Source organism: Podarcis erhardii (assembly GCF_964252035.2).
Source record: "Podarcis erhardii genome assembly, chromosome: 7".
Taxonomy (NCBI): Eukaryota; Metazoa; Chordata; class Lepidosauria; order Squamata; family Lacertidae; genus Podarcis; species Podarcis erhardii.
Genome location: NC_138511.1, coordinates 66,692,370 through 66,719,616, shown reverse-complemented (window position 1 = coordinate 66,719,616; position 27,247 = coordinate 66,692,370). Strand labels below are relative to the sequence as shown.

Here is a 27,247-nt window from a genome sequence, read left to right as displayed (position 1 = left end):
ATGTATTTCTCAGGTATTCTTGTACATCTCAGGGATGGAAGAACCTCAGCAGCCTTCTGGGGCTGAACAGATTGGAACCTTGTGGCTTAAAAACTTTGGGGGGGGGCATTGTTACATTTAACAGCACAAAGAACAAAAGAGTCTGTTTTTCAATTGTAGCTTGCTGCGTGTGGGTGGACTGATGTTTTTAGACACTGTATTTGAATAGATTGTCTGCGTCCTCCCCCAGCTATATTCACAAATGGATTTCATGTACAATCCGGTGGGACGTTTCTCCTGTGCATTGACACTCCTGCTCAGCTCCTATTCATTCCCAAGGAGTTTAGGTAGAACTTTCCTCTGGGTTGTACCTTTGGGCCATTTAGGGGTTACAGGGACAGCACAGCCAGGTGCATAAAGCTTGGGCAACAAAAGCAGTTTATGTATCAAGCCCATTTCACCTTTCTGGGGGTGGATCCCCTCTTTGCTTCCAGATATCCAAGCATTCCTTAAGATTCTTAACACTGTCTGTCCTCACCTGGTTACCATATCTGCATCTTGCTGCTACTGCACTTACACATAATTTTGAATGATTTGGCCCATGGTGGCTTTCTACAAGGCCCTGTTGTGAGGCAAGGGAATGTTGGGTGCTGCTGAATCAGGGTGGCAGAGTGGAAGACAGAGAGATCTTGACTCACAAGATCTCCTGCCTGAGCCTGGTTGGCTCCTTGTAATATGTTCAGGCAGCAAAATCCTTTTGGATTTCCATACCATCCTGGCTTTTTCTCCTTTTCCTGTGCCCAAGTTAGCCTTGTGGGTTCCTCTTGTAGTCCAACCACATTAAGAGCACCCCAAGAGGAATTCTGGCATTCTACTCTTTTAGCAAAGTGCTGCTTCTTCAAGGTTGGAAGTTTTTAAGCCTCTTAAGCCTCTACACTAGAGTAAGGGGATCAGCCTGGCCAGCTTTCCTGAGATGTGAATTTACAGGTCGATATTTGGGGGGAACTTAAAAACATGTAAGGTTGTTGGTTAATCTCTAGATCATCAGCCATTTCCCACAGATAGAGTTTCCTATCCAGTATATTTGAATAACTTATCTATGGTGGGCCCGTCCATTTCTAAATTACCTGCATTGCCAAGCATTTTTTCTTAAATATCATAACTCACATAGCAGCTCTGCATGCTTTCCCTTACTGGATGGACTGCAAACATTTTGTTAGTGGAAGAAAGTGTTGGTTGTGGGCTGATTATCAAGGGCCAACATTACCAGCTGCTACAGAGCCATGCAGTGGAATTTGAAAACTAAAAACAAAAAGCTGATATTAGATAACACTCACTTGCCTATAGCTGAGAGTGCTCTCTGCTTCTTCCCACCTCCCTCTCACTCCCTCTCCTGCAATGATTGCAGCGAGGAGGTGTGAAATATACAGGATGTTAGTTTTGAAATTGCTGTGGGGATCTTTACCTTATCTACCTCAGGTTAACGTGTCTTGTGTCAATGGGGCCAAATGCATTGGTTTATATAGCTTGCTCTGAGTTGCCAGAAGAAAAGGGATGCTTCCCTAGAGTGTGTCCAAATATTAAAATGCTACCCCTTCTAGTTTTGTATCCGTCTTAAAAATAAAGTAAAATACAGTAGCATTGTTTTCCCCCCTATTCCCTTCTTAGATATTTAGTATGTGTAAATATCTTATGTAAATCTTTCTGGCTTATTTCCAGTTTTCCTTTTTGATGATTGTTTACAAACTTGAGGGTGTGGGAAATAGCCAAAGCATGTGGTGGGCATTTGCACCAGAGGGGCATAGAGGGGGTGCACCCTCTTTGTACCTTGCCACTTTGCAACTTTGCCACATGAGACCTGGTTAAGGGGTGGGGGGAATTTCCCATATCTTCCTACAACCAGAGAGAATTGGACTTCTGAAATAACAGTGATTTATCTGCAAGCCAAGAGGAACAATGTTCTTTGGGGGGGTTGATTGCAGCTTCTTCCACCCACTAGTTTGCAGAATTGTTTTGGAAATTCTTTAGGTCAGTCTCCCAGGCCTTTTTTTTTAATGACAAGATGGTTTCTAAAACTCTTCAGCTTGGTCCTGCAAATAAATCACTGCTTGGAATAGGCAATATCATTACCATTTTAGACAGTGATGGACACTATGCATTAGGGGCAAGCAGTGTGCATTTCAGTCAGGCTGGTGCCAAGTCTGCACTCAGGGTCACTGTGGAATAGGGAGCACTGAATGTATTGGGGGTGGGAAGGGTGGGGGGATGATGGCGACTTCTTGCGTGGCTACATGATTGTGTACTAGGAGACAAAACGAATGTAACTCCCATGTTTACTGCTAGCGACCAAAGCTTGTTTTGTGTCAAACTCTTTGACTTTTTATGAAGTGGGTGGGTGGATGGGTGGGGGAGGGTGGGGATGAGAGGGTGACTGTGTGGGGTTATTTTTAGAGGGGGGGAGGGTCATGTCTGAGCTGCAGGACTCTGTTCAAGCAAGCAGCTATCCTGCTGATTATGTCTGGTGGCGACGTCAAAACTCCCCACGACTGCATTCCCCTCCCCTCCCCATTTTCATTTTTGTACCAGTTTTGGAAAACGATGGAAACCAATAAAGAATATGGATCATAACTTTCTGTGCATCTCTTCCTTTCAGCAAAGCATACCTAGAGGTGAAGGCAAATTATTTTGGAGAGCTAGATTTGGGAATCTAATGGTTGCTCAACCTTGGATTTACTGGAGAAACTTCTGAAAGACCAATTTGTGAAAACACTGTCTGCTTGCTAGCAGAGGTGGCCCTACCTTGAGATGAGGTGAGGCAGTGACCTCAGGTGGCAAATTTGGGGTATGAACCTCAGGGTAGGAGATTGGCTTAAGACTGGCCCTACTATTAAGCAAAGTGAGGCAAGGATGGGAGAGGCTCTTGTGGTATGCTGGCCTCTCACCTCCATTGGAAAAGGCTCAGCAGTTATGAGTAGGTTCAGTTTTTTTGATTAATGATCTGGACACACCATGCATCTGTACAGTACAGTACTTGCAATTACACACAGGTCCTGCTTACTAAACACAATGCATTCCGTGGAAATCATTATTTAGACAAGCATTCACATAACGAGCCTACAATTTCCATTATTTCTCTGAAAATATTTCTAAACTGGGATTTGTCTAATCTCTCCTCCCTCCCCTTTTTTCAATGGTTTCTCCCTGAAATGGCTGCAGCCAATCAGGAAGAGAATCTGATCTCTCTTCTCTTATTTGTTTGATCTTTCCTGCTCTCCAATGCATCCAATCTCCCTCCCTTCCACCCTGGTTTCTACATGAAAATGGCTATCGCCAACCAGCAAAGCAGAAACAAGCAGGCAAACTCTGGATGTTTGGATATCTGAATCTGCAGTGTTTTTAGCAAAGCTTTGCCATAATGCATTACATTTAATTTTAGCACAGTGAGTGGGCCAATAGTGGGACTTGCGTACATTGAACACAATTCACAATAACAGACTGTGTTAAGCACGTTTTGGGAAGTGGTGTTGCCTTTTTAGCCATTTATCAACTCAGACTCTGGGCAGATTAACACAACTAGCCATTGAGCGTTAGAAGTCTCTCACAGCAATGTCCACTTTGAGAATATCCGACAAGGTCCAGCTTGTAGTGGCCCCAAGGATAATGGATTGTTAGGTGATTAAGAGAGGATTTGAAGAACTTAATGGGTTTCTGAAGCCATTATCTCTGATCTCCAGCTGGGGTGAAGAGTTTCTTTGCCATTCCTGAAATTTGGTACCTACAAAAGCTACTTACGGCACAATCTAAAGTGTGTGTCTCTCCAGAAGTAAGTCCCGTGGAATTCACCAGGACTTCTCAGTTAAGAGTGCATAGAATTGCACTGTGAGAGACTGTTTCCAAAAAAAGTCTGAGAACTGACCCATTTATAATCACTTCTTCAAAATTCAAGACACTAAAGCCCTATTCATTCAAAAGACTGCATGTGGGAAGAGACTGGAAGTCTGCCCCATACATCTGGAGTACTGATATGCCACTTTTATTGTCATGGTTTTCCCCAAATAATTTTGGGAGCTGTAGTTTCTTAAGGGTGCTGAGAGCTGTTAGGAGATCCACATTCTCACAGAGCTGCAAATAGCAAGTTCCCTGCTGTGAGGAATTGACAGTTAAAGAACTCTAGGAATTGTAGCTCTGTGATGGGGTCTCCAAACAACTATCTTCACCTATAACAAACTACAGCTCCCAGGATTCTTTGGGGGGAAGCCATGACTTTAAAGTAGTATTAGGGTTCTTTTAATTTTATGGCATGAATGTGGCCAAAGTGTGCAGAGGTGGCCATGCTAGCCCCACACTTGGTGCCCTGTCTGTTCCACCCCCACCCTCAAACTTCCTCCAGTTGAGCATAAAATTCTGAAGGGGAATTTTCCCTAGGTTCGTGTAGTTGTGCAGAATTCCTGGTTGAGCCAAGGAGTCTAAACATGTTCAGTCAAACACATGAAGAATCTCTCCCCAGCCTTTGAACCTCATTGCCTGAAAGTCTAGAGTGGAGCTAACAACCACCCAAAACAAGGAGAACATGCTCCAGTGGCTGCTAGTGCAAATCTATTAATGTGCATTTTGGAGTAAAAAACCCCCACTCTTCTCTGGAAGTTTGGAATTCAAAAACACTTCATTCTTAAAATCAGACCAGAACTAGCTTGAAAAAGTAGTAGGACCAAACAAAGAAGTTTTTAACACTAAAACACATACAACTTAATTTTTGTGTGTGTGGCCTGAATGAGTACCAGAGCCCATTCTCCTTTCTGTTTTGTATGGACCATCAGGCTAGGGCTGATGGGAGTTGTAGTTCAAAAACTTCCAGAGAACACCAGGTTGGCAAAGGCTGCATTAAGGGCTTTAAAGGTTAATACCAGCACCTTCCTCTTGAGCCCATAAATTAACCGGTAGCTTTTCCTCAATAAGTTACCAGTGGCTGCTTTGTTTACTCTCGGCTGCTGTTGCTGGAACCTGATTATGACCTAATCCCTCAGCCGCCACCTCTCAAATTCCTCAGGCACCTTCGCTCCAAAGTCATTCCCCACCTTTCCTTTGGGGCTCTGAACGGCACATTTGTCTCTAGGCTGCTCCTGACCAGGCGAACACTGCCCCCCTCCGCCCCCCAAGTTGGAGAAATATCAGCTGGGAACTTAAAACCGCTCCCCTCTCCAGCGTAGGCCTCGGCGCCTGCCCTTGGCTTTGCTCCCAAAGCGGCACGCCTGGATCTGTCAGCAGGTGTCAGGCCTTTCACACCCGGATCCTCCCCACAGGTGGGCCGCCTCCTCAGGCTGAGGGAGTGTGAAGGTGGAAAAGCAAAGCGCTTCTGGCTACAGAAAGAGCCACCCGCCTGTCCTTCGCTTGCAGGCAGGGTGTAGTGGCAGCCTCAGCCCGTCCTCCTCTAGCAGTTCATTTCCCTCAGGCCTGGAGGTCAGGACTCAGTTTGCCACCATGGCAAAGAAAGAGGGTCTGAAGAGGCGGCTTTCTCGCTTCTTCTCAAGGAGTGAGTTGAGCTTGAAGGAGCTGCAGCAGAGGCGGGAAAATGAAGATGAGGGTCCCAGGTTGGCAGGAGCGAGAGATGAAGGCGGCAGAGGAAAACGGAGGATGAGGCCTCGGAAGAAGAGAACCTCGGAAGGGTGAGTGTACTAGGATAGGCCTGGAAGTGCCCCTGGGTCAGGAGTAAGGATGGGGGGGGGGGGGAAATCTGTCAACATGCGTTATCTTAATTTCTCTCACCCCCCACCCCAGTCTTAAATTCAGTTTTTCACATTGCCACATGAATCTGAGATTATTATTTGTTAGCATCCTTGTGAAAATTCATATTTTAGTGCAGTGTTCTTTGTATGCAGTTTTGGCTAATTACACATTTTTTTGCAAGCAGCTTCCCCTAATATATTGCATTTTTATATGTTATTTTTTCAAATATTCTGTGAACTGCCCTGAGATCTTATAATGAAGGGCGGTATATAAATCTAAAAATTAAATAAATTATATGCATTTTTATGGAAACACTCCGCCCCATATATTTTTGTAAAAATGGGTTGGAGAGCTGCATCATGAAATTCAGTTAAACGCAATTTTTAAAGGAGAGCTGTGTTGCAGTTTACAAGTGCAGATGTGAAGATTCACCTTTACACCTTTGTCAGAACATAGACCGTGTGTGTGTGTGTGTGTGTGTGTGTGTGTGTATATATATATATGTAATGTGTACAATGAGGTGCTCAAATATGTTTTTGAAGTTATCTGCACATTCCTGTGTTGGGGGAGCGTGCATAAGTTTATAACTGGGGAGAGGCCGTGGCTCAGTGGAAGAGCCAGAAGTGGCTCTACTGTTAGGCAAAGTGAGGAAACGGCCTCAGGCAGCAAATATTGGGGACCAGTGGTGGTAGACCCCTGACTGTGCCTTCTCCAGGCAATTCTCCCCTTTTGAAGAACAGAGGTATGTATGCAACATGGCATGTCCTGGCTCCATTAAACTAGCTTGCTTTTGTATATGGAATGTGTTTGTCCTCTGCAAAATGTATTGGGACAGCCCTGTGCAGAACACTTCTTTTGCATGCAAAAGGCCCAGGTTCAGTCTCTAGGAAGGGTAGGGGAAAATTCCTGGAGAGTCATTGCTAGTCATTGCAAACAATAACTGTGCTAGATGAACCAATAGTCTGACTTGGCATAAGTCAGCTTCCTGTTTTGCAGGGAACAGCGGCATATCAGTGATAGAATCATAGAGTTGGAAGGGACCACAAAGGTCATCTAGTCCAACCCCCGGCAACGCAGGAATCTTTTGCCCAACGTGGGGCTCGAACTCATGACCCTGAAATTAAAAAGTCTCATGCTCTACTGAGTGAGCTATCCAGTAAAGCACATATGACAGGTGCACCTGAATGCCAACATTTTCTCTCTTTTTTTTGACAAATAGACGTTTGGGTCATAATCAGCAACAAGAAGGACATTGGAGATTTGTCCAAGAGCCTTCAGCAATCCTTCCTTTCCACTCTGCAGCTTGCTGATATGCTCCTGTCCTCTGCTCTGTTTGCATTTCAACAGGAGCTGTTTCAGGAAACAGGCCACAGCTGAGTCATCCCAGGGAGCTCAGTAGGGATCATCTTTCAATGAACAATTAGCGTCAGATTCTAGTTTTGCCCTCACTTCCTCTCTCTCAGCTCAGAGCAACCACTACCTGAGCCCTCATCTGTTGACAATATTTTGAAGGACCAAATACCAAATATAAGAAAATATTACCTTTCTTGCTGGTGGCAGCAAGGACAGGCGATAGTTAAGAATAGCAAAGCATGAGTGAGGGGTCACAATTCAGGACCCCCCCCCCCGCAAGAGGGCATGCAGCCCTTGGGCTGTAAAAGGATCTCCTCCCCTCATATAGGGAGTGGCTAGGATGGGCAAGTGCGCAATGAAAAAGGGAAGCAGAAGCAATTATTTGGCTGAGAGACAGTTAGTCTTTCTGGCCTCTTGTGTACCTTCCTTCTTGCTCCAATCCTTCTTTCTCGATTTCATTCCAGGGCAAGTGAGGAGGATGTAATCTCAGTGCAAGTGAAGCATGTTATGGAGCCCCCTAGTTGCAGTAGGTCACAGAAGCCGGCATCGAAGGTGAGCCCCACTGCTGTCAAAGAACCTGTGGAAGGGCCTTCTTTGGGGCAGGAGAGGTTGTGAGGAGTGTGAACCCAGTGGGACTTAAAGTGGTACCTCAGGTTACATACGCTTCAGGTTGCAGACTCCGCTAACCCAGAAATAGTACCTCGGGTTAAGAACTTTGCTTCAGGATGAGAACAGAAATCATGCTCCAGCGGCACAGCAACAGCAGGAGGCCCCATTAGCTAAAGTGGTGCTTCAGGTTAAGAACAGTTTCAGGTTAAGAACAGACCTCCGGAACGAATTGAGTACTTAACCCAAGGTACCACTGTACTTCTGAGCAGACATGTTGCGATGGTTCTCAACCTGGAAGGCTTAAATAAATTCATGGAGGATATCCATAGCTACTAACCGTGATGAGTATGTTCTGCCTCTACTGTCGGAGGTGGTATCCCTCTGTATTCCAGTTGCTGGGAATTACAAGTGGGAAAAGTGCTGTTTTCTGGTTTATTTATTTAGAAAACTTAATAAACCACATGATCATAAAAATCTCCAAGCAGTGCAGAAATAAAATTATAGGTGAAACATGGCTGAAACCCACAAACCAATTAAAAGCAGGGGCTTGCCTACTTTGTTCCCCAACCCTTTTCCAAAGGTGTGTCAGGGAAACAGGATCCAGTGAATCCAAAATTTCCCTCAATCTCACTCCAGCATACCTGGAATAAGATCCCTTTTTTACTGTTACTGCCAGTGGACAAATATGGTGAAGCAGCAATGGTGGCAGAGTTCCCTTTCCGAGGAAAGAGAGAGGGAGATTCACTCATTCATGCCTGCCAGCCAAAGGACCACAGGATCGCATCTTAGTTGAGTAATCATTTATATCAATTAAAAATCCTTTGATTTTTTTCAAATGCTCCTCTAATTATCAGATTTTCTAAATAATGGTTAATTATTCTTAAGGCAAATAATTGCACATCTAAGTATGATAAGCATCTTCTGAGAAAAGACACATGCATCCTACTCACACAGAAAGGCATTATTTATTCATTTATTTTTTAAATGTCTATCCTGCTTTTTGTCCCCAAAGAAGCTTTCAAGTGAAAAACATAAAACATCCAATCAAAAAAACCTTGCAGTCAATACAAACAAGAAGCAAAGTCAGAAGTGTAAAATCCACTCAACGTCTAGGAAAGGCTCCTCTGAGGTAATGCTTGCTGTAACACATGTGTGAAACAGGGAAATATATTTTCTGCCAGAACAACTGCTTAATTCTTAATCCTTGCAGATTTGATTGATTAAATCAGTTAAACTCATATGATCAGTAAGTCAAAATTTAGTTAATCAATTGGTAGGTAGCTCTCTTTAACTTGTATTTATTTATTTAGTTTTGCTTTTAATAATATGATACACAATCACCTGAGAGTCCCACTGAATTTGATCAGGCTTACTTCTGAGCATACATACGTATATAGGTGTTGGGTTGCTCCTTTATGTATATAGGACGGCTATTTATTTATTGAAAATGCTTCTAGGCCACCTATCAAAATAGAAAATACCTTTCCAAAGCAGTGTGACAAATACACTGAAAGCGTTTTAAAACAAGTATCAGTATTCACAATCAAAACAATAGCACAGAAAGAGCAATAATAGAGCAACATACAGCAACCCAAACATTAAGCTACTCCCTTAATGGTAGTTCATTTGTGGATGGTGGTGGTGGGGAGAGATCACCCTCCAATTCTGGATGGTGGAGAATAATTTTTAGTCTAACCCAGCAAGGTGATTCTTAGTGGGATGGATAAGATGTGCTTTTGATATCTTCCATCTTTGTACTATTGATTGAAGCATGTCACATGACTCGGTTGCCTTCCCGTGACACACAGCTGACACACATTTATGTGTGCTGATTTGTGCTTGTGGTGGCCCAGCAGTTAGTCTCCTCTGTTATCACCTGTCAATCTCATCTCTATAGTTCACTGTCCCTCCAGGGGACCTAAGGCAGCATGCACCAGGCTAGCCCATTTGATGCTCACAACCTAGAAGTAAGTTAGGCGGAGAGGGAGAGGCTGGTCCATGATCACCTAGTGAAATTCACGGATTTAAACCTGGCCTCTCCAGTCCAAGCCCAGCATTCTGCCTTCTATGTGGAAGGGCTATAGCTAGTGGCCAGTGCTCCTGCCTTGCATGCAGAAGGTCCCAGGTTCAGTTGCCAGGAAGGGCTGGAGTAAATCCCAGTCTGGAATGCTGGACAACTGCTACTGGTCATTGTAGAATGTAGATAATACTGAGCCAGATGGACCAATGGACTCAGTATAAGACAGCTTCTTATATTCCTATATTCTACACCACACTAAATCTGGAAATGACCCAGCCAGCTGTGTTTTGTGTAAGCACACAAGGGAACAGTTTGTTTTTAATATCTCAACAAAAGGGGGGGGGGACTCGGTCCCACAGTGCAAACACATTTGAGTGTTTTGGCCTGGCTGGACTGTGACCTTGAACAGAACAGAATGCATCCCTGAAAAAGGCTCTTTCCACCTATGCGCTAAGTAATTACACACTTTGTTTAATGTATTTTGACAGCTATTCTCTCCCTCCTTTATTTCAAAATGATGTTGAGGCAAGTTAACAATAATAAATATGCCATTCAGTGATATAGAGACATACATGTCAACCATGCATTAAAAAACAACCATGGAAGGACAGCATTAATTTAGCAAGCCGATAACATGAATAGTCAACAAAATATCTCACTTTGTAGAGCCACAAAATTTAATCTTAGGGTCATGTGTTCGAGCCAAATGGTTCCTGCATTGCAAGGGGTTGGGCTAGATGACCCTTGTGGTCCTTTCCAACTCTACAATTCTATAATTCTATGTCTGTCCCTCGTTAAAAAAAAGTTTTCAGTTATGTCAAGGTGCATACAGCTTCTTTTTCCCAAAGATAAGGATGCCCTCTGCTGGAAGCAAAGCACAACTGCATGGGCCTGTGCCTTTTGCAGTAGAGTTCCTTTCAGTAAGTGTGGGCACTTCAAGGTGTCCCGTTTATTGAGCTTTCATCCCAATTGGTTTGCAGGGAGATTAGACAACATTGGCTCTTCAACAAGCATTCATTGTGATTTGTTGTTGTTGGTTTTTTTTGGAGGGGGGGGGGGACATTGTGCCAAAGCATGTGTTAACTCCCCACTCTTTCCAATTCATTTCCCCATCACTTTCAGAAAGCCCACTTTTGTGGGAGAAGTGGGTTTGTTGTGCAAGAGCTCCAAAATCAGCTCAATCGTGCAACCTGGATTTGTCAGTATGGGATTGAGTCTCACCTGAAAACAGCAACAGTCTGGAAACACCTTGTGCCATGTTATCCCTCCTTACTTCAACTGTTTTTTGTACTCAGAATTGGAGTGATTAAAGGGTGTGTTAAAATGAAGTATCCCGTCTCTTTCACCATGTGCTTCATTCATTCATTCATTCATTCATAGCATTATACAATGCCTGTCCAACCTAGCAGATTGCAAACATAATTTAAAGCATGAATTAAGACCAGCAAATCGACAGTGGAGTGGAACCTTGATTCTCAAATCATGCCTCAAATCATGTTCACGCAAACAGTCACTTCAGTAAAAACATTTATTCCCTCTGTCTCCAATGTTCAGGCAGTGAATGCTGTTGCAAATGTAGCCAAAAGAGCACCACACAAGCAAGGTTAGGGTTAGGTGAAGTACAAAAAACTGTAAGGAAAAATACCAAAGAGTGTGGGGAGGCAGACCAGTGAGGATTGAATATGCTCAATGGACACATAATACTGACTGTGGGTGGAAAAACAGAAAACCAGGGAAGGGAAATGGAACGGAAACTGGAAACTAGAAGAAGCAGAATCACACACTGCAACATTTTGTTGCAGATCCGACTTGTAATTTATTTTGCCATTTTAAGACTTTGATTACATGTTTTAATCTCCAGCACCCTGCAGCAGAAGAAGACTTGCAAAGCTTGTCTTGCTTAACCTATATGTAGCCTGTGATCATGCAGTGTTTTCTGATCTAGCATCCTTCTTGGACTTGTTTGATGTAGCATCTCAGCTCTTGCAAAGCACATCTTGCTTGCCTTTGAGTGAAGTATTATTTATAGATTTGGCTTTTGCAGAGTTCATTTTGCTTACCTTAATTGCTAACGTCTTTGAGTCGGTGCCTTTGGTTAAGAAATAGTCATTCTGAGACACCTTCAAAGGTTTATCAGACACCACTCATTTTAATAGTGAACTTACCATAAGCGGGTGAGTGCCAACAGCCCAATAGGGTTATAGCCAACTCTGATAAGCAAGAGAAAGGCATCAGCAAGCTTAGAAAAGCTTTTGGATTTGTAGAAGTATAGAAATATATTTAAGGGAAAAAATCCTAAGGGGACAAAAAACAGCATGTTGAATAACCAAGGAAAGTTAGTAGAACACCAAAACAAAATACAGTGGTACCTCGGGTTACATACGCTTCAGGTTACAGACTTTACAGACTCCGCTAACCCAGAAGTAGTACCTCGGGTTAAGAACTTTGCTTCAGGATGAGAACAGAAATCGTGCTCTGGCGGCACGGTGGCAGTGGGAGGCCCCATTAGCTAAAGTGGTGCTTCAGGTTAAGAACAGTTTCAGGTTAAGAACGGACCTCCGGAACAAATTAAGTACTTAACCCGAGGTACCACTGTAGAAATCTGGACTGGGGCATGTGTGTGAGTGCATGTGTGTAGACTGTACAAACTGAGCCACAAGAACCAAAGTGTTTCACAAGCAGTTGCAGGGAAGGGGGAGCACAAAAAAAGAAGTTACTAAGTATAATCTAGAAGTGCAGCTGCTTTATATCTTGGTAAGAGTTCTGGTAAAGTCCCTTTGTTGCACACACTCCAGTCTGCATGATACTGTATATAAAATATTATTCAATTGAGAGAAGGGGTGAGAAACGGTGTTATCCGGGGTAAGAGGAACAAGTATCTCCCCCCATGGGATTTATTAAATTAGGGGTGGGGAACCTTCAGGACCTTTTTCTCTGGCCACACTCTCTTCAACCACACCCTCTCTTCCCAGGCTGCACCTCTCATCAGCCTTGCTTCTTCAAACCCTGCTGGCATTCTTGCCTGGATGGAGTGGGCCCTTGAACTCTGGCTTGCCCACAGCAGGATGTACGGACATGTGTACAGTGGTACCTCAGGCTACATACGCTTCAGGTTACATACACTTCAGGTTACAGACTCCCCTAACCCAGAAATAGTGCTTCAGGTTAAGAACTTTGTTTCAGGATAAGAACAGAAATCGGGCTCTGGCGGCGCAGCGGCAGCAGGAGGCCCCATTAGCTAAAGTGGTGCTTCAGGTTAAGAACAGCTTCAGGTTAAGAACAGACCTCCGGAACGAATTAAGTACTTAACCCGAGGTACCACTGTATTAACTATCCTACTGCACAAAGGTAAATTCCCAATGCCTGGTTGTCCTAGGGTTCTTGATGGGTATAAACAGCCCTGGAAGGTAGGATATTTTGTCCTATTAATTTAATGTGACACTCAAATTACTCAGAAGAAAAGTTTCTCCTTGGCATGTTTGTGGCAGTGTCACTGTCAACCGGTACAGGAACCTGTTGGGGTGGAGAGCTACCTTGAAGCCTCTGAGTTCTCAGGAAATGATGGCATGCTCCACTGGGAGCGAGCAGAAGGGCGAGCCACAAACTAATTCACCCAGGGGCAGAACAAAGCAACTCACCTGAAGCTTTGAGCACATCTAGCGAGCGAATATATCTGTGGTGTTTCCTCCACGCTTCCATTACCTACACAGTTTAGAAAAGGAAATGTGTGGGCTGCAAAAATTCCCAAGTGCTTCCCTTACGGTCCCTGAAGCCAGAGATGTCCATCCAGCAAGATTCATCTGAGCTAAATGAGATCTTGCCACATAGCTTACTAGCAGGACACATGCTTAGCATTCAGAAAGTTCCCGGTTTAAGCCCTGGCATCTCCATGTTGGACTGGGAACAGCTCCATTCTGAAACCCTACCAGTCAGTGTAGACGATACTGAGCTAAGAAGATCTACGATCTGATTTGGAAGGCAGGTTCTTGTGTTTATATCCAGCTAAGTTCTGCTCAGTGTACACCCAATGAACTTAGCAGACTCAAGTTAGTCACATGCATTGATTTTAAAGGGCCTGCTCTAGACCCATGAATCCATGATGCTTCCCCAGCACAAAATACATCTTGAACTACGGAGGAGGAAGTTGTTCTTTTGGCTATCTCTCTCTCTCTCTCTCTCTCTCTCTCTCTCTCTCCCCCCGCTAGCTGTGCGTTTAGCAAGGAGGAGATGGTGTCTTCTCTAGTGCTTCTTTTGAAGACCATAGAGTGAATCGCCCCTGTTTCAATCACAGCCATCTCTAGAGGCCAGTTTGCTTTACCTACAGTACATGGAGGTGGAGACATGTTTGGGTGGCAGCTGTAATCTCCAAAGGTGTGTGTGGAATGTGCACATTTGGCCGCTTATTATCTAGTGATTTCCTGCTACATCAGCAGCTCCTCTGGGTGGAGCACCCTTGGGCTGTTTTGTAGCAGCTGGAGCTTTGCTGTGAGGGAGGGCAGGGCCCAAATCCCAGCAGGGTTCAGCTGATACAAGTGGAACCACCCACTAACTGGTATGTCAAGGGGGATAGTGAGGATTACATTAAGGACACAAACCGCCCTGCTGCTATGTGCCTAATCAGTATCACTACAAATAGCCAACAGTTGGCTACAGGACTGCCTCAAAAAAATCTGGCTTGGGGAGAAAAAGATACTCCAGTATAATTAGGCTTGTTGAATACAAAACATTTGGATTCTTGAGAATCTCAATGCTAAATTGAAATTCCGAAAGCTATGTGGCTAGTCCTCATGGCTGTGAACTGAAGACTTGAAATTAAGCCAGCAGTGTGTTGGCAAAGGCTGCAAGAGGTGGGACTTCTGTGCTTGGCGTGGTGGCTTGTCTCTCCCTCCTTTTCGCTTTCCCATGCAGCCCTCCTGCCCTGTTTTTCTGTTCTCGCGACCAAATCTCTCTTAAAAAGAAATTGAAGCTTCTGAATATAGGGTCATACTTACAAAAGTATGGGGGTTTTTTGTAATTATTTTTATTTTCATTTCTAAATGGAAAAAAGCAATTAATAAAGAGAAAGAAAAAAGACTGAAGCAAGATAGGAAAAGGAACGGAAGGAAGGAGATGAGAAGAGAGGAGGGAATGGTAGTAATTCAGAAAACAACATTATAATTCCAGAAAATTATCTTTATTTTCAGGTAGCGTAGGGTTCGGGTATATTTTGTTAACTTTTGATTACTAATTAACAAGTTGTTGGTGGTTTGTTTTTTAGCAGCATACATTTTATTGGTTTTATTTCAGTACAGAATTTTGAGGTTTCTTGGAACAAAAAGGGGACTTCCTATATTAGGATTCCTACAGGCCAATTTCCAAAAGTTGCCCCTCTTTTGACTGCAGACTACTTGGTCCAGGAATTCCCCCCCACACACACACACAGCTAGGAATGTAAGGAGGCAGGGCTTTCCATTGCATCTTGTGTTCTTCACAGCCAGTGCTGTTTCTATTTCGCCAAAACCTACCTTGTCCATCTAGCTAACTGCTATTCTGCTATGACCAAAACAAATGTAATTATTTCAATGGAGGGGAAATGTCAAAAAAAACACAATGCAGAAATCATAGTTATTTACATGATATTTGCATACTAAAAAAATAAATAAATAGAGAATGCCACTCACATTCCATCCTGACCCTGGACAAACACGTAAATTATGGCAATTTCTGCTCCCATTTCCGATGGAATTCTCTGACATCCCTAAATACAGCTGACTGTATAAAACTGCCCTAAGGGTCTACTCTGCAATTTAAAATCCTCTCCCAGGGGCCAGCAAAGGTTTGCTTCCCATTAGGCAGAGTGAAGCAGCTGCTTTGGTTTGCAGCTGCCAGGAGACTGAGAGAGTGCCAAGATTTTGGAGACAGAGTTGTGAGTGTCACGCGGCCTTCCCTGTGTCTCCTGAACCCGCCTTCCTCGGGCCCAATGGAAGATGCTGTCCCGTCATCAGTATTGTAGTAAGCTTGGACTGCCAGCCTGCTTGCCTTTTGTATATAGAAAGAGGAGTGCCGTATTGTCCTTCTCCTCAGGCAGGAAAATATCTTGGCCATCCCTGTTCAGGGCATTTCCAGAACAGCAAAGATAGAATTAGAGTTAATGGCTATTTGTTAAGTTAGGTTTATTGAACCAATGAGTAATTTCCCACAACACAAAGGTCCTGAAGCAATTTACAAGACGACTAAAATATAGCAATAAAAATACATAAGCTTAATTAAAAACAGAGTAAGAACACTTGGTCTTTGGTGCTGGGAAAACAAAAGGATATTTCCCTGGCGCCAAAATGGCCACAAAGTTAGCACCAGGCAGGTCTTCCTGGGGAGAACATTCCACGGACAACAGAAACTACTACAGCAGAGGTGGGGAACCTCTTTGGCCTGGTGGGCCAAATCTTTTAACTTCTCCTACCCCACAAGCCAAAGTTGGCAGGAGCGCAGGACCAGCACCTGTCAATATCTGACTTCATATCAATGTCAGGTGATTAATAGAAGGGAAATCCCACCCGTCTATCAAAATTGGCCAGTGAATGTGGGGAGATATAGTGACCAAGCAGGACTGAGCTCCCCATGCATCAGCTGATGGATCCAGGCAGAGGATCCAACCATGTCTAAGATAATCACCAGAGGCCCAGCTCTGAGTCCTCCACCCCACTCCAAGGTGAGCTAGGTAGTTACCAGAGACAGGGCTTTCCTGGTGGTGGCACCCCAGCTTTGGAACTTTCTTCCATTATCTTTTATCTTGTGCCAAAGTTTGTTTTTGATTGACTTTTAATGACTTTTAGTAGTTTGAAAGGCTCATGTTGTTCATAAACTTGTTATAATGTGCCGCCTTGAGAATTTGCGCTGAAGGGCAGGATAGAAAGATTTTAATTAATAGCATAAAAACAATTTCGGATAACTAGTTTCCATTTTTTTTGTTTGATTGATGGACGACAAGATCGGTCTAAGTTAGATAAGTATAAGGCAAAATATTTATTATAGTTGGAAATTTTGATTCAGTGATTTTGGCTCAGTGTTTATTCATATTGATTCTACATCTGGGATTTATGGAAGGGGCAGTTAATGCTGTTATCTATTCTTGCATTCTGTGTTTATGTATGCATTGTTTTGATAAAGAAAAACTCATACTTTTTAAACAGGCATTTCCATTCAGCAAATAACATGCTGCCAAGCTTATAAAAATACATCAGTCTAGTCACCTATGGTTCATAAAAATTGCCTCCAGGTAATCATGCTGGAAAGCTGTAGAACTGCTGGGCTTTCTCCCCTTTTAAGCCAAAAGTTAATAACACTGACAAATTCAGGGATGAAGGCTAGTAAAATATTATACAAGCTACTTACTGATGTGGATCTTTTTGCAAAGCTGCAGGCAACCCAAAATATATAATCTTGCTCAACTGTTGCATATACAAGGTTTCTGTCCCACTCCCCTTTCATACTCTCTGTCTTCTCACAGTTTCTTTTTCCATCCTGCAGACACAGGCTCTCAGTTATTCAGAGCCTGATTTGTGGAGGAATGGCCTACTGCGCAAGTTTGGGAACCTCACTTGGCACAAGCGACAGAGTAGCCATTTTGAACTCTCTCAGCACCCTGGGCACCTGGCAAGCGATCCTTGGTCTATGGGGCGGCTTCAGAGACCAGCTGTTGGCAGTGACATGGATATGAGGAGCAGGGCTGATTTTTATCCTGCTGAAAATCAATCTGAAAAGCAGGAGAGACCTGAGCCTTCATCTAGGCTAAGTGAAACACACTCTCTAGGGACCAGCCCAGAACCCTCCACATCCTTTGACTCTTTGCTTTGTTGGGGAGATGGAAGCTCTTGGGAAGGGTCTTTCTCCATCAGTAATTCTTCTCTGTGCTGCCCAGCAGCTCCCGAAATGAAAGGAGAAGCCCTCAAGCTCCCATCAGTCCTGGAAGAAAACAGCAAGGCCCCCAAGTCTGCCTCAGAGTGGACTGAAAGTGTATTTGAAGGGTATTTGACCACGGGGATGTCCCACCCTGTTGTTACAGAACAGATGGAGAACCTGAGCTTCAGCAGTGGCCTTGGAGAGTCCATCTCTGAGCACATCAGTGGTGCAGAGGATGCTAAGACGGCCACAGCAAGCCCACCTGTTGATCAGCCTCTGGAGGTAGCAGATTCTGCCTCGGCCATTAAAATCAGCCTGGGCAAGAATGCCCCAAAGATCCGCTATGAGATAATGATTACAATGACCAAGGAGGCGGAGAGGGCTGAAGCAGAACCCGCATTCAGTTGTGGTGAAAGAAGCCTGTCGTATCACCCGTCTGGGGTGGAAACACTTTCTCTGGGGGTTGCTGAGTTAGAGAAAAGAAAGGAGCGACGTCACCAGGAACCAGCCAGACCAGCTACCCAGCTGTCAGCGAGCGAGGAATTCCAAAACTGCAGAGGGCTGCATGGGGTGGGAACCTGTAAGGTGTGCGGGCCAATACTGACTCTTGCCACTGGGAGCCCAGCAACGCTGCAGTGGAGATCGGAGACCAGCCCAGGAGTGGGTGAGGCAGACCAGAGTGAAACTGATCGACTGCACTCGGAGGATGGTGTGCTGGCGAAAGAGACAGACATCGTAGCAGTAGGATCCCCAGCCAACAGGTACGTGGGGGAACAGGTTTGGGAAGCCTCACACTACAGCAGGTGTGCCAGCCAGCCCTGAGCTGCTGAGAATAGCTTGAGAGACATGTCTTGGCAGAGAGAAAGGGAGCCAGAGTGTCTGTTCTCTCCCCTGCATGCTTTGCTCTGCTGCAATGTGAGTGGGAAGTTTTGTGTTTGAGAGAGAGAGTGGAGTCTTTGGTGCACACTGCATGGGGGCAGGAATTGAAAGGCGCTGTTAACAGCTTCTCTTGTTTGATGGTCCAGACAGCAAAGTTCAGGGTCATGGAGAGGAATGAGCAGGATTCAAGGCTTGGATCCTCCCTGACCTCCGTGCTTGGGCTTTCACCCTCATCTGACTGAAGGCTAGAGTAATGCCGTCATCCAGGGGATTTCTCTGCCACACAACTGAAGGGGGAAAGAAAAAGAATTGTGTTTAAAATGGTGAGGAAGGCTTCCTCTTTCAAAGGTTTTCATGAACAGGGAAGTTCAATGCAGCTGTGTGGCACAGTTCCACACACATTTACTCAGAAGTAACTCCCACTGAGTTCATTGAGGCTTGCTCTCTTGTAACTGTTTAGGATTAGGGCAAGTTTGAAGCAACAGGTCTGCAAATAAAAGGTATGCTACTTCTTGTGAGGCTGTTTTGTTTCTGGAAATGATTGTTACTATTAAATTTTCTATTCCCTCCTTCCTCTCAAAGAAGCCCAAATACATTAAATTGGGAATGTAAATGAAAAAAGACAGGCTTTCTGTGTATTAAGTTATCATTTAAGGAATAAAAATTAATTATTTCACACTTCCTGAAGTAGCTTGGCAAGGCACCCACAATGAGAAGTTGGCTTCACAATATGTGAATTTATTTAACTTTAGGTTGTAATCCTATCCACCTGCTACCCTGGAAGGAAGCCCCATTGAAATGTATGGTACTTGTTCTGAGAAGACATATTCTGTATAGGATTGCTCTGTTAATCACTTAAATCAGTTCTTAAATCAGTTCTTAAATACTTAAATCAGTTCGGTGTCTGTCCTGTCTCTAGTCAGATTCACAAAAGCAATTATTTTGTTATAGTCTTTCACCATCTTTATTGCTCCCTCCGCCTACAAAGTAACTGGAAAGTAAAGCATGGTGAAAAGCGCAGATATATTCTCCTTTTTCAAGAGAACATGGCCCTGCTCTTTAAAAGAGTTTTATCCAGTAGCAAGCATTTGTCATACACCGGGCAGGAGATGTGAACAGCATGAATGGGGAAGCATGTATTTCTGAATAACCTTTACAGGAGCACTAAAGACAATCAGGTAATTTACAACAATATAAAATACAGTGCAATATTAAAATCAGTTAAAACTGAATATTTCCTTAGGTGCACTCAAGCTCAAACGTTCCAAATCAAGAGTAAAGGCTTTGCCTTGGTCTTTGCTTTTAGAGAAAGATGGGCAAGAAATAGAGTCTGAAATAAGAACCCCTTTCTCACATGACAAACACCTAATAAAGGCAGGGTCGCCTGACTACAGTCTCTGAGATGTAGCAATCAGTTGAAAAGTGTGTGTTGGGGGTGTGTGTGGTGTATGTCATTTTCCCAGCTTACTCCACCAGAAGTCAGTTAAGGAGGAAACCCTGGACAAGGTGTCTTCTGCTACCTTCTCCCAATGCTACCCTACTGACCACCTGATAGGGGCATAGGAAGCTGCCTATCCCACCTGCACAAGAGGAACATTCAGGAGCTGACCCTAAAGGCTACCATTGCTTAGGATCACTGCCTTTGCTTGGAACCTGGAGTGCCTTGAATACATGCATAGATGACAACCAGAAAGCATGCCCTAGATTTTGCTAGCATGATTAACATTGCTGTGGAATGATGTTTGTTCGCCCATTCCAGGTCATTGTGTTTGTTTACAGTGGCTAGGCCACTTCAAGTGAACTATATTATATATTAATTTTAAAACGTGTCACACATGTTATAATTTAAGTAACACTTCAAAGTTTGCCTTAAACAAACACATCAAAGTTTATTCTTTACTAGATTTGCATCTTCCAAAAAGCTCAAGCTTTATGGTTGCCCCCCCCCTCCTGTTTTATTGTCTCAGGAACCCTTTGAAGCAGATTAGGCTGAGAGTGACTGGCCAGGAAAGTTGGAAGGAATTGCCAATTTCAGTTCTCTGTTTCCCAGTTTCTTATTCTTAAATTCAGTTCTCCATATTTCTGCAGCAATTTATGATAGATATGTCTTTAAATGGTGAACTGAATCAAGATTTCTCCCCCATCCCTCCTGCAGGTGAGCTTCATAGTCAAGGGCTCATCCACACTGACCTTTAAGGCACTAGGGCAAAAAATAAAAAGGGCTCAGAGTTGGAGTTTTAAAGCATGGACCTGTGCCTAGAAATGTGACAAAAGGAAGTCTGAATGAGTGGTGATTTCAACCTTGGTCTCCTCTGTCTTAGTATGACCCACTACATCCACAGAACAAAATTGCTTTGTTCCATTTTTTTGGTCATTATGTAGTGTGTGTGTGCACGCATGCAGGTGCGCGCGCACACATCATGGAGGTGCCAATAATATCAAAATATCTGATTACTCCCTCCACCCCCACCATCATTACACACAGCAAGGGGAACAACACTGTGAAATACTACTTATATGCTAGCGCACGTATGTTGCCTTGTGAGTACACAATATAATGCTGCCTTCCATTCTCTCTGTACTTACAGTGCCTTCTGGTCAGTTCCTTTATTTTGCTTGTATTAGATCACAAGCTGCTTTTTGGCCCAAAATGCTCCAAAGCGGTGTGAATTGAGTATAATGGCAATTGGCTCTCAGACTGACAATCTAAGTTCCTAGATCGTGGAAGGACTGCATGCGGATGGTGCCTGGTTCAGGTAGTGCTAGGTAAATCTCCTGCCTGGTACCTTTGGGAGCCACTGCCAGTCAGTGTTGTCAGATCTGAGCTCTAGGGGCGAATGGGACACCTTGGTGTAAGGGAGCTTTCTATTATTGAATGGGTTTAGCTTTGCAAAAAAAGGGGCTAGTCTAAATGGCCCCAGCGCCTTTTTCAACTCAGTGATCCTATGATATATTTAGGATGACACAGTTTACACATTGAAAAGGTCCCTGATTGCAACGGATGCCCTTCCTTTTCAGCAGGTCCTTGGCATTCTATTCACTGCTCACACCCAACCCCACTAAATATTAATGCCTGAGCTTTCTCACACATTAGTTAATTGCATATGTAAAAGCAGATTAACATGGGCTTCGTTGCATGGCGGAGTAGGGTGTTGTAATATTGCTTGTAGACAGGGACAGAAATAGGTACCAGAGACCACAGAAATGGGATGCAGAAATTCATGGGCCACGTTTTGTGCTAGCATTCCCCAAGGCCATGGAAGTATTTGCTAAAACGGTGGTTTCCAAACTGTGTCCTGTGGAGTTTGGGGACTCCTCTTACTGGGAGCTCCATAGCAGAGAAGCTTCCTAGGAGGATGCCTTGACTACTACTGCTAACCTTCCCTTACCTCATCCATCCACAGAACAGTGTTGGCTGGGGGTATTCCAGCTTAACACACTCAGTTCATGCAAAACAGTGGCGAGGCTCGAAAGGTCAGGACAAGGGTCTTCTATGAGCTGAGGCCTCATCTGCACTATACATTTAAAGCTGTATCATACCACTTTGAAAAGTCATAGCTTCTCCTAAATAAACCTGGGAACCATAGTTTGTTAAGGGTGCTGTGTGTTGTTAGGAGACCCCTACTCTGCCCAGAGAGCCACAATTCCCAGAGTTTCTTAGGAAGAGGGATCAAGAGTTACAGCACTCTGGGAATTGTAGCTCTGTGAGGGGAATAGAGGTCTCCTCACAATGCTCAGCTCCCGTAACAAACTACAGCTCCCAGGATTCTGTGGGGGAAGCCATGACTGTTTAAAGTAGTACGATCACTGCTCTAAATGTCTAGTACTGATGGGGTCTGCATGTAAGGACGAGAACATTTCTCCAGCATCCCCTGCAATGTTCTGAATGTCATGGAAGGCGTTGAGGACATAACAGTCAGGAAGCTAAACAAGAACTTAAGTGCCTCTGTCCAATGAGAGCAGAGCAGACACAGGAAATGCCTGACTCCACCCAGATGAAACTAATAAGTCTGGTGCCTTATTTATTATAACTGACCTGTATTACAACATTATCCATACACTTGGATAGTTTGTGAATAGCCCATTATAGTGTGTGCCTATTCAGAGGTTCCTCAGCTTCAGCTAATGAATTCAGGGGTAACTGAAGGTAAAAATAATAATAATTAAAGCCACAGTGCTAGAGAGGGATGATATTATTTCTCCCTACTGTTTCCATATCACCTATTGAATTTTCCACTTCACTAGCACTTCAGTATCCGCAAATCTGTAATCAGCCTGATTTTGAAACATGGTTGGGCAACTTGTCTGATGCCAAAGGCCATATTAAATAGGAGACAGCAGCCGGAAGTCTCTTGGCTCTATGGCATATTTTGCTTGTGCGTAATTGGTACTGACTTCATTTGGCAGGTGCCAAACTCTCAATGGCCATGTTTTCCCCCCTCTCACCACCTCCCAGCCAGCTCACAGGGCCAAGAGCTTCCATATTTCTAGCCCCCAATCTTCAGAATCATAGTATATCCTTTTTGTAAGAAAAGATTAGGGCATAAATAAGATATAGAACTAAGCAAGTGGGGGACATTTGTTCTCCAGACACTAACTGTTCAGAACATAGCACCCTTGGGTGTTAAACCTTAAGGACTAGTAACCTACTTCATGATTTTTTTTAAAAAAAGCAATAGCTTAGTATATATTAGTGCTTTAATTGTTCCAGTTCTTATGTCCCTCATTCCATATTTTAGACTATTGATACAAATGGGATCTGCAACAAAATGTTGCAGTGTGGACTGCTCCTGTTCAGCATTCCAACCAGCCAGATATGCCCTTTTCCAGGATATGGCATTCATTCTCCCCTCTCCCCAATTATCCACACATACCATCACAATAGTCAGTCAGTATTCTGTGTCCACTGAGCATGTTCAGTTCTCACTGGGTCTTTCTGATAGAATCCTCCCTCCCATGTTGTTTAAATGGTTGTGGTTTTCTGGTACTTCTGCAAATCCCTGAGCCTCCAGATGAACCCCCTCCTGTGTGTATGTGGGGTGGGGTGGGGGTGCCATTTTGGCTACATATGCAACGACATCTAAATATCAGAAATGTAACAGAGACAAAGCAAACGTCCAAAAGGATAGCATTGATATTGTTCTACCAAGCAAGCCAGTCAAATTTTCTCCTGCAAGTACAAAGGCTGTGGTTCACAGATATCACTGTGCTGGGAATTACCTCTTCCTGAGACCCTGGAGAGCTGGACAGATGGATCAATGGACTGACTTAGCTTAAATAGTTCACACATTCCTATGGGCTGTGTTACACATTCAACAGAATGAAGTAGCAGACTTTGAGATGGTAGTATTCTGGAAGATTAGAGGTCACATGTCCCCCATATAAACCGCTCACCTCATGTAATAAACTAGCATTTCAGGGGGAAAGCTGACAGTCCCTGCATCTCATTCCTTAACACCTGCAATTTCTCCACCATTGGAGGCAGTATGTCTCTGAATACCAGTTGCTGGAAACTGCAGGAGGAGAAAGCACTATTGCACTCAGGTCCTGCTTTCAGGCTTCCCATTATCTGTTTGGCTATTGTGAGAACAGCATGCCGGGCCAGGTGAGCCACTGGCCTGATACAGTAAGATCTCTTTTTTTGTTCTTGCATTCTTAATTAAACAGTGAATGATTTTAAACCAATGTTGGTTGAGCCTCCCACAGTCAGGTGATGAAGAACAGAATGCTGCTCAGTAAGAAGCTGGTTTTGTCCCGTGGTTTTACCTGTGGAAATGCTTTTCTGTGGCAACATTATATTTCTGTTATTATCATGTGGTTGGGCATAAGCTTTCGGTGTTGTGGGTAACTGCTGAGCCACGTTACATACCAATGAAGAGTGAGACATGGCAGTGGGACACCACAAGTGTTGAACCTACTTTCTTTTTGTTATTCAGAGCCACTCCAGTTTTGATGGGACAAAATGTCCTTGGGTACAGGAGCATAGGAAGCTGCCTTATGAGTCAGGCCATTGGTCCATCTAGTTCAGTTCTGTCTGCACAGACTGGCAGTGACTCTCCAGAGGTTCAGAGAGAAGTCTTTTCCCAGCCCTACCTGGAGATGCTGAAACTTCTATATGCAAAGCAGGTGATCTTCTGCTGAGCTACAGCCCTTTGGCTGCCTGTGGCAAATGACAAGATGGCAGCCATGTGTAGGAGCCAGCTGGACGGGCAGCTGAATCTTACTTCAACACTGGCCATGTCCTCCACTACTCAGCTAGTGATCTTAGGGAATGAATGAAAGGCTTGTGGTGCACCCTGTTATCTTTGGAATTCCCTTCCTCATGAGGCTAGACTGGCTCCCTCCATGCCATTCTGCCAGCAGGCGAAGATTGTTTTATTCTGGCAGGCCTTTGGGAACTGGCTGCTTTTAAGGAAAGGGCTTTTAAATAGTGCTGTGCTCTTTTTACTATCTGTGTTTTAACATATATGTGTTTTAATTCCATTGTAGTTTAATTACTGTTTAACTATTATCTTAGCATTTTTATTTTATCTGTGTTTGTTTTAATTTTTGTAAGCTGCCTTGAGCCCTGGTTCTGAGGGGAAAGGTGGAATATAATATAATATAATATAATATAATATAATATAATATAATATAATATAATATAATATAATATAATATAATCTCCAACAGAGGAAAATGGCCCAAGGGCTCAGGATGAATGGCTTGGGGGCTGTCACTGCTGCCCATTAAGTTCATGCCTATTAAGTTCTGAAGGCAGACGTGCATGGGGAAGTTTTTAATGTTTAATGGTTTTTTTTATTTTTTGTATATGAGGGAAGCCATCCAGAGTGGCTGGGGCAACCCATTCAGATGAGTGGGGTACAAATATTAAAAATATTATTAATTATTATGGTGGTTAGCGCAGCAGAGTGGTGGGCTTCCTCACCCCCATTTCCTTTTAAAGTGTGAAGAGAAGCAAAGCTCTTGAGAGGCTCTTTTGTTTTTTTCCAGAACCAATGTGGTAAATTATGAGGGAAACAAAATGGCAACCATCAACTAAATTCCTGCTACCCAATGTTCAGTCCTTGGGGGCAGGGGAGTAAATGCAGGCAGGTGTTGACGCAGTGGGTCTGAAGAAGCCCAATGCTGAGGCTAGGAAAAAAGGAAAGAGCAAATAACTCCAGGTACTTGAAGTAACTTTTGTTACAGGCCCAATGTGTTTCAGAACAAACCTGAATCTCGATAGTATTCCACATGCTGGATGAAAATTGCTGATAAAAAAATGCTTCCCTATAATGCAGCAACAGTTATGTGCAGAGGGAAAACTTCCCTTTACCCGAGGAAGAATTTGTCCCGAACACATCTGGAATAAATTGGACCTGGAATAAATCCTATTTCAAGCTCCTGGATGTTTTTCCTCCCCCCAACCCTGCCAGTGGTGCTGTCCTGGTTTTGTGGTTGGTTAACATGTTGATGCTGGCCTGATGTTTATACTATTTCTATTGTTAATTATTGGAATGGAAATTGAAATTACATTTCTGCTAGAGGAGGAGCAGCTGGAGGAGGGCAGAGCTGGCCTGTGTGGCTTCTGATTGTTATATGTACTCTGTTTGTTATATGTATAAATAGAGGCCCTCAGCAAAACCCCTTTGGCTGAGCAGGTCAATCCAGTCAAAGGTTGATGGATCTAGGCTAGGGCAGGGCCTCCAGGGACCCAGATGCATCATCCTGGTCTGACCGCTGCTTCAGGGTATCATTCCCTGCCTTGCCCAGCTGGAGCGGCATGAAAGTCCTGGAGCAGAAGGAGGGCATATGTAACATTGGATTGCTCCAGGCAGCTTGTTCATTGACCATTCATCCTGATTTGCTTGCACAAAGCTTACATGGAGGTTAGACAATGCCTGGCCTGTACTGAGCATTCATCCTCAGTGCTGTTGTGACTGAACGCTGTTGCCCTGGTTCAAGGTGAAAGGATGCTTTCCTGCCTGCTTCTTTTTCATTGCAATATATCACCACACATTTATTACACTCGCAGAGAGAATTCCAAGGTAAACAAACACACATCTACTGTAGAATCTCACACAGGGCAAATTACTAGCTGTTGCACTGGTCAGTAAAGATCACAGCATGTTTCCAATTTAGGACCATATACTTTTGGAGAAGGAAGATTCATTCTTTTCTCTTTATAATAGGGCTGAGGAACACACCGTGGATTTCAAATGGCCATCCAGATTATTACAGGGAGGCTGCACGCACCAGCATTTATGGCCCAGGGATTCTGGATAAAATCGTGGGAATTGTAGCTTTAATTAAAAGAGCAAAGCCATCCTTTCACCCTCAGGGGTACATGCAAGCATAACTGGAGTGCGTACCTTAAAAACTAAGAACATAAATGAAAAGAACAAAGTGTTGTTGTTTTTTAATCATCCATTTGTAATCTAATCAGATTATTTGTGGTATCTGATTTTTGAACATTTGAGTTGTACTGCCAACAGGCAACAGGTGTCTGGAGAAGAATAGTTGATTTTCAGTGACTGTGGAGTTAGTCACAAAGAATTATTTATAAATTACACATCTGTAGCCTGCCTTTCTTCCAAAGAGCTCAGGGAAATGTATGTGGTTCTTCCCTACCATCACATCCCCACAACAGTCCTATTAGGTAGGTTAGACTGAGAGAAGGTTCCTAGAATCGTAGAATTGTGCAGTTGGAAGGGACCATGAGGGTCATCTAGTCCAACCCTCTGCAATGCAGGCATATTTTGCCCAACGTGGGGCTTGAACCCAGAACCTTGAGATTAAGAGTCTCATGCTCTACCACTGAGC

General features: G+C 43.8%; 1 protein-coding gene across 1 annotated transcript in view; it reads left to right on the top strand.

The window, feature by feature from the left end:
• The first annotated feature begins 4,651 nt into the window (after positions 1-4,651).
• Positions 4,652-27,247, top strand: part of CRYBG2 (crystallin beta-gamma domain containing 2) — a 63,729-nt gene continuing 41,133 nt past the window's right edge. The window contains exons 1-3 of the mRNA XM_081868618.1: positions 4,652-5,642; positions 7,521-7,608; positions 17,192-18,324. Of these exons, the coding sequence (XP_081724744.1) occupies positions 5,458-5,642; positions 7,521-7,608; positions 17,192-18,324 (1,406 nt within the window). The 5' untranslated portion in view covers positions 4,652-5,457. The remainder of the gene's footprint in view (positions 5,643-7,520; positions 7,609-17,191; positions 18,325-27,247) is intronic.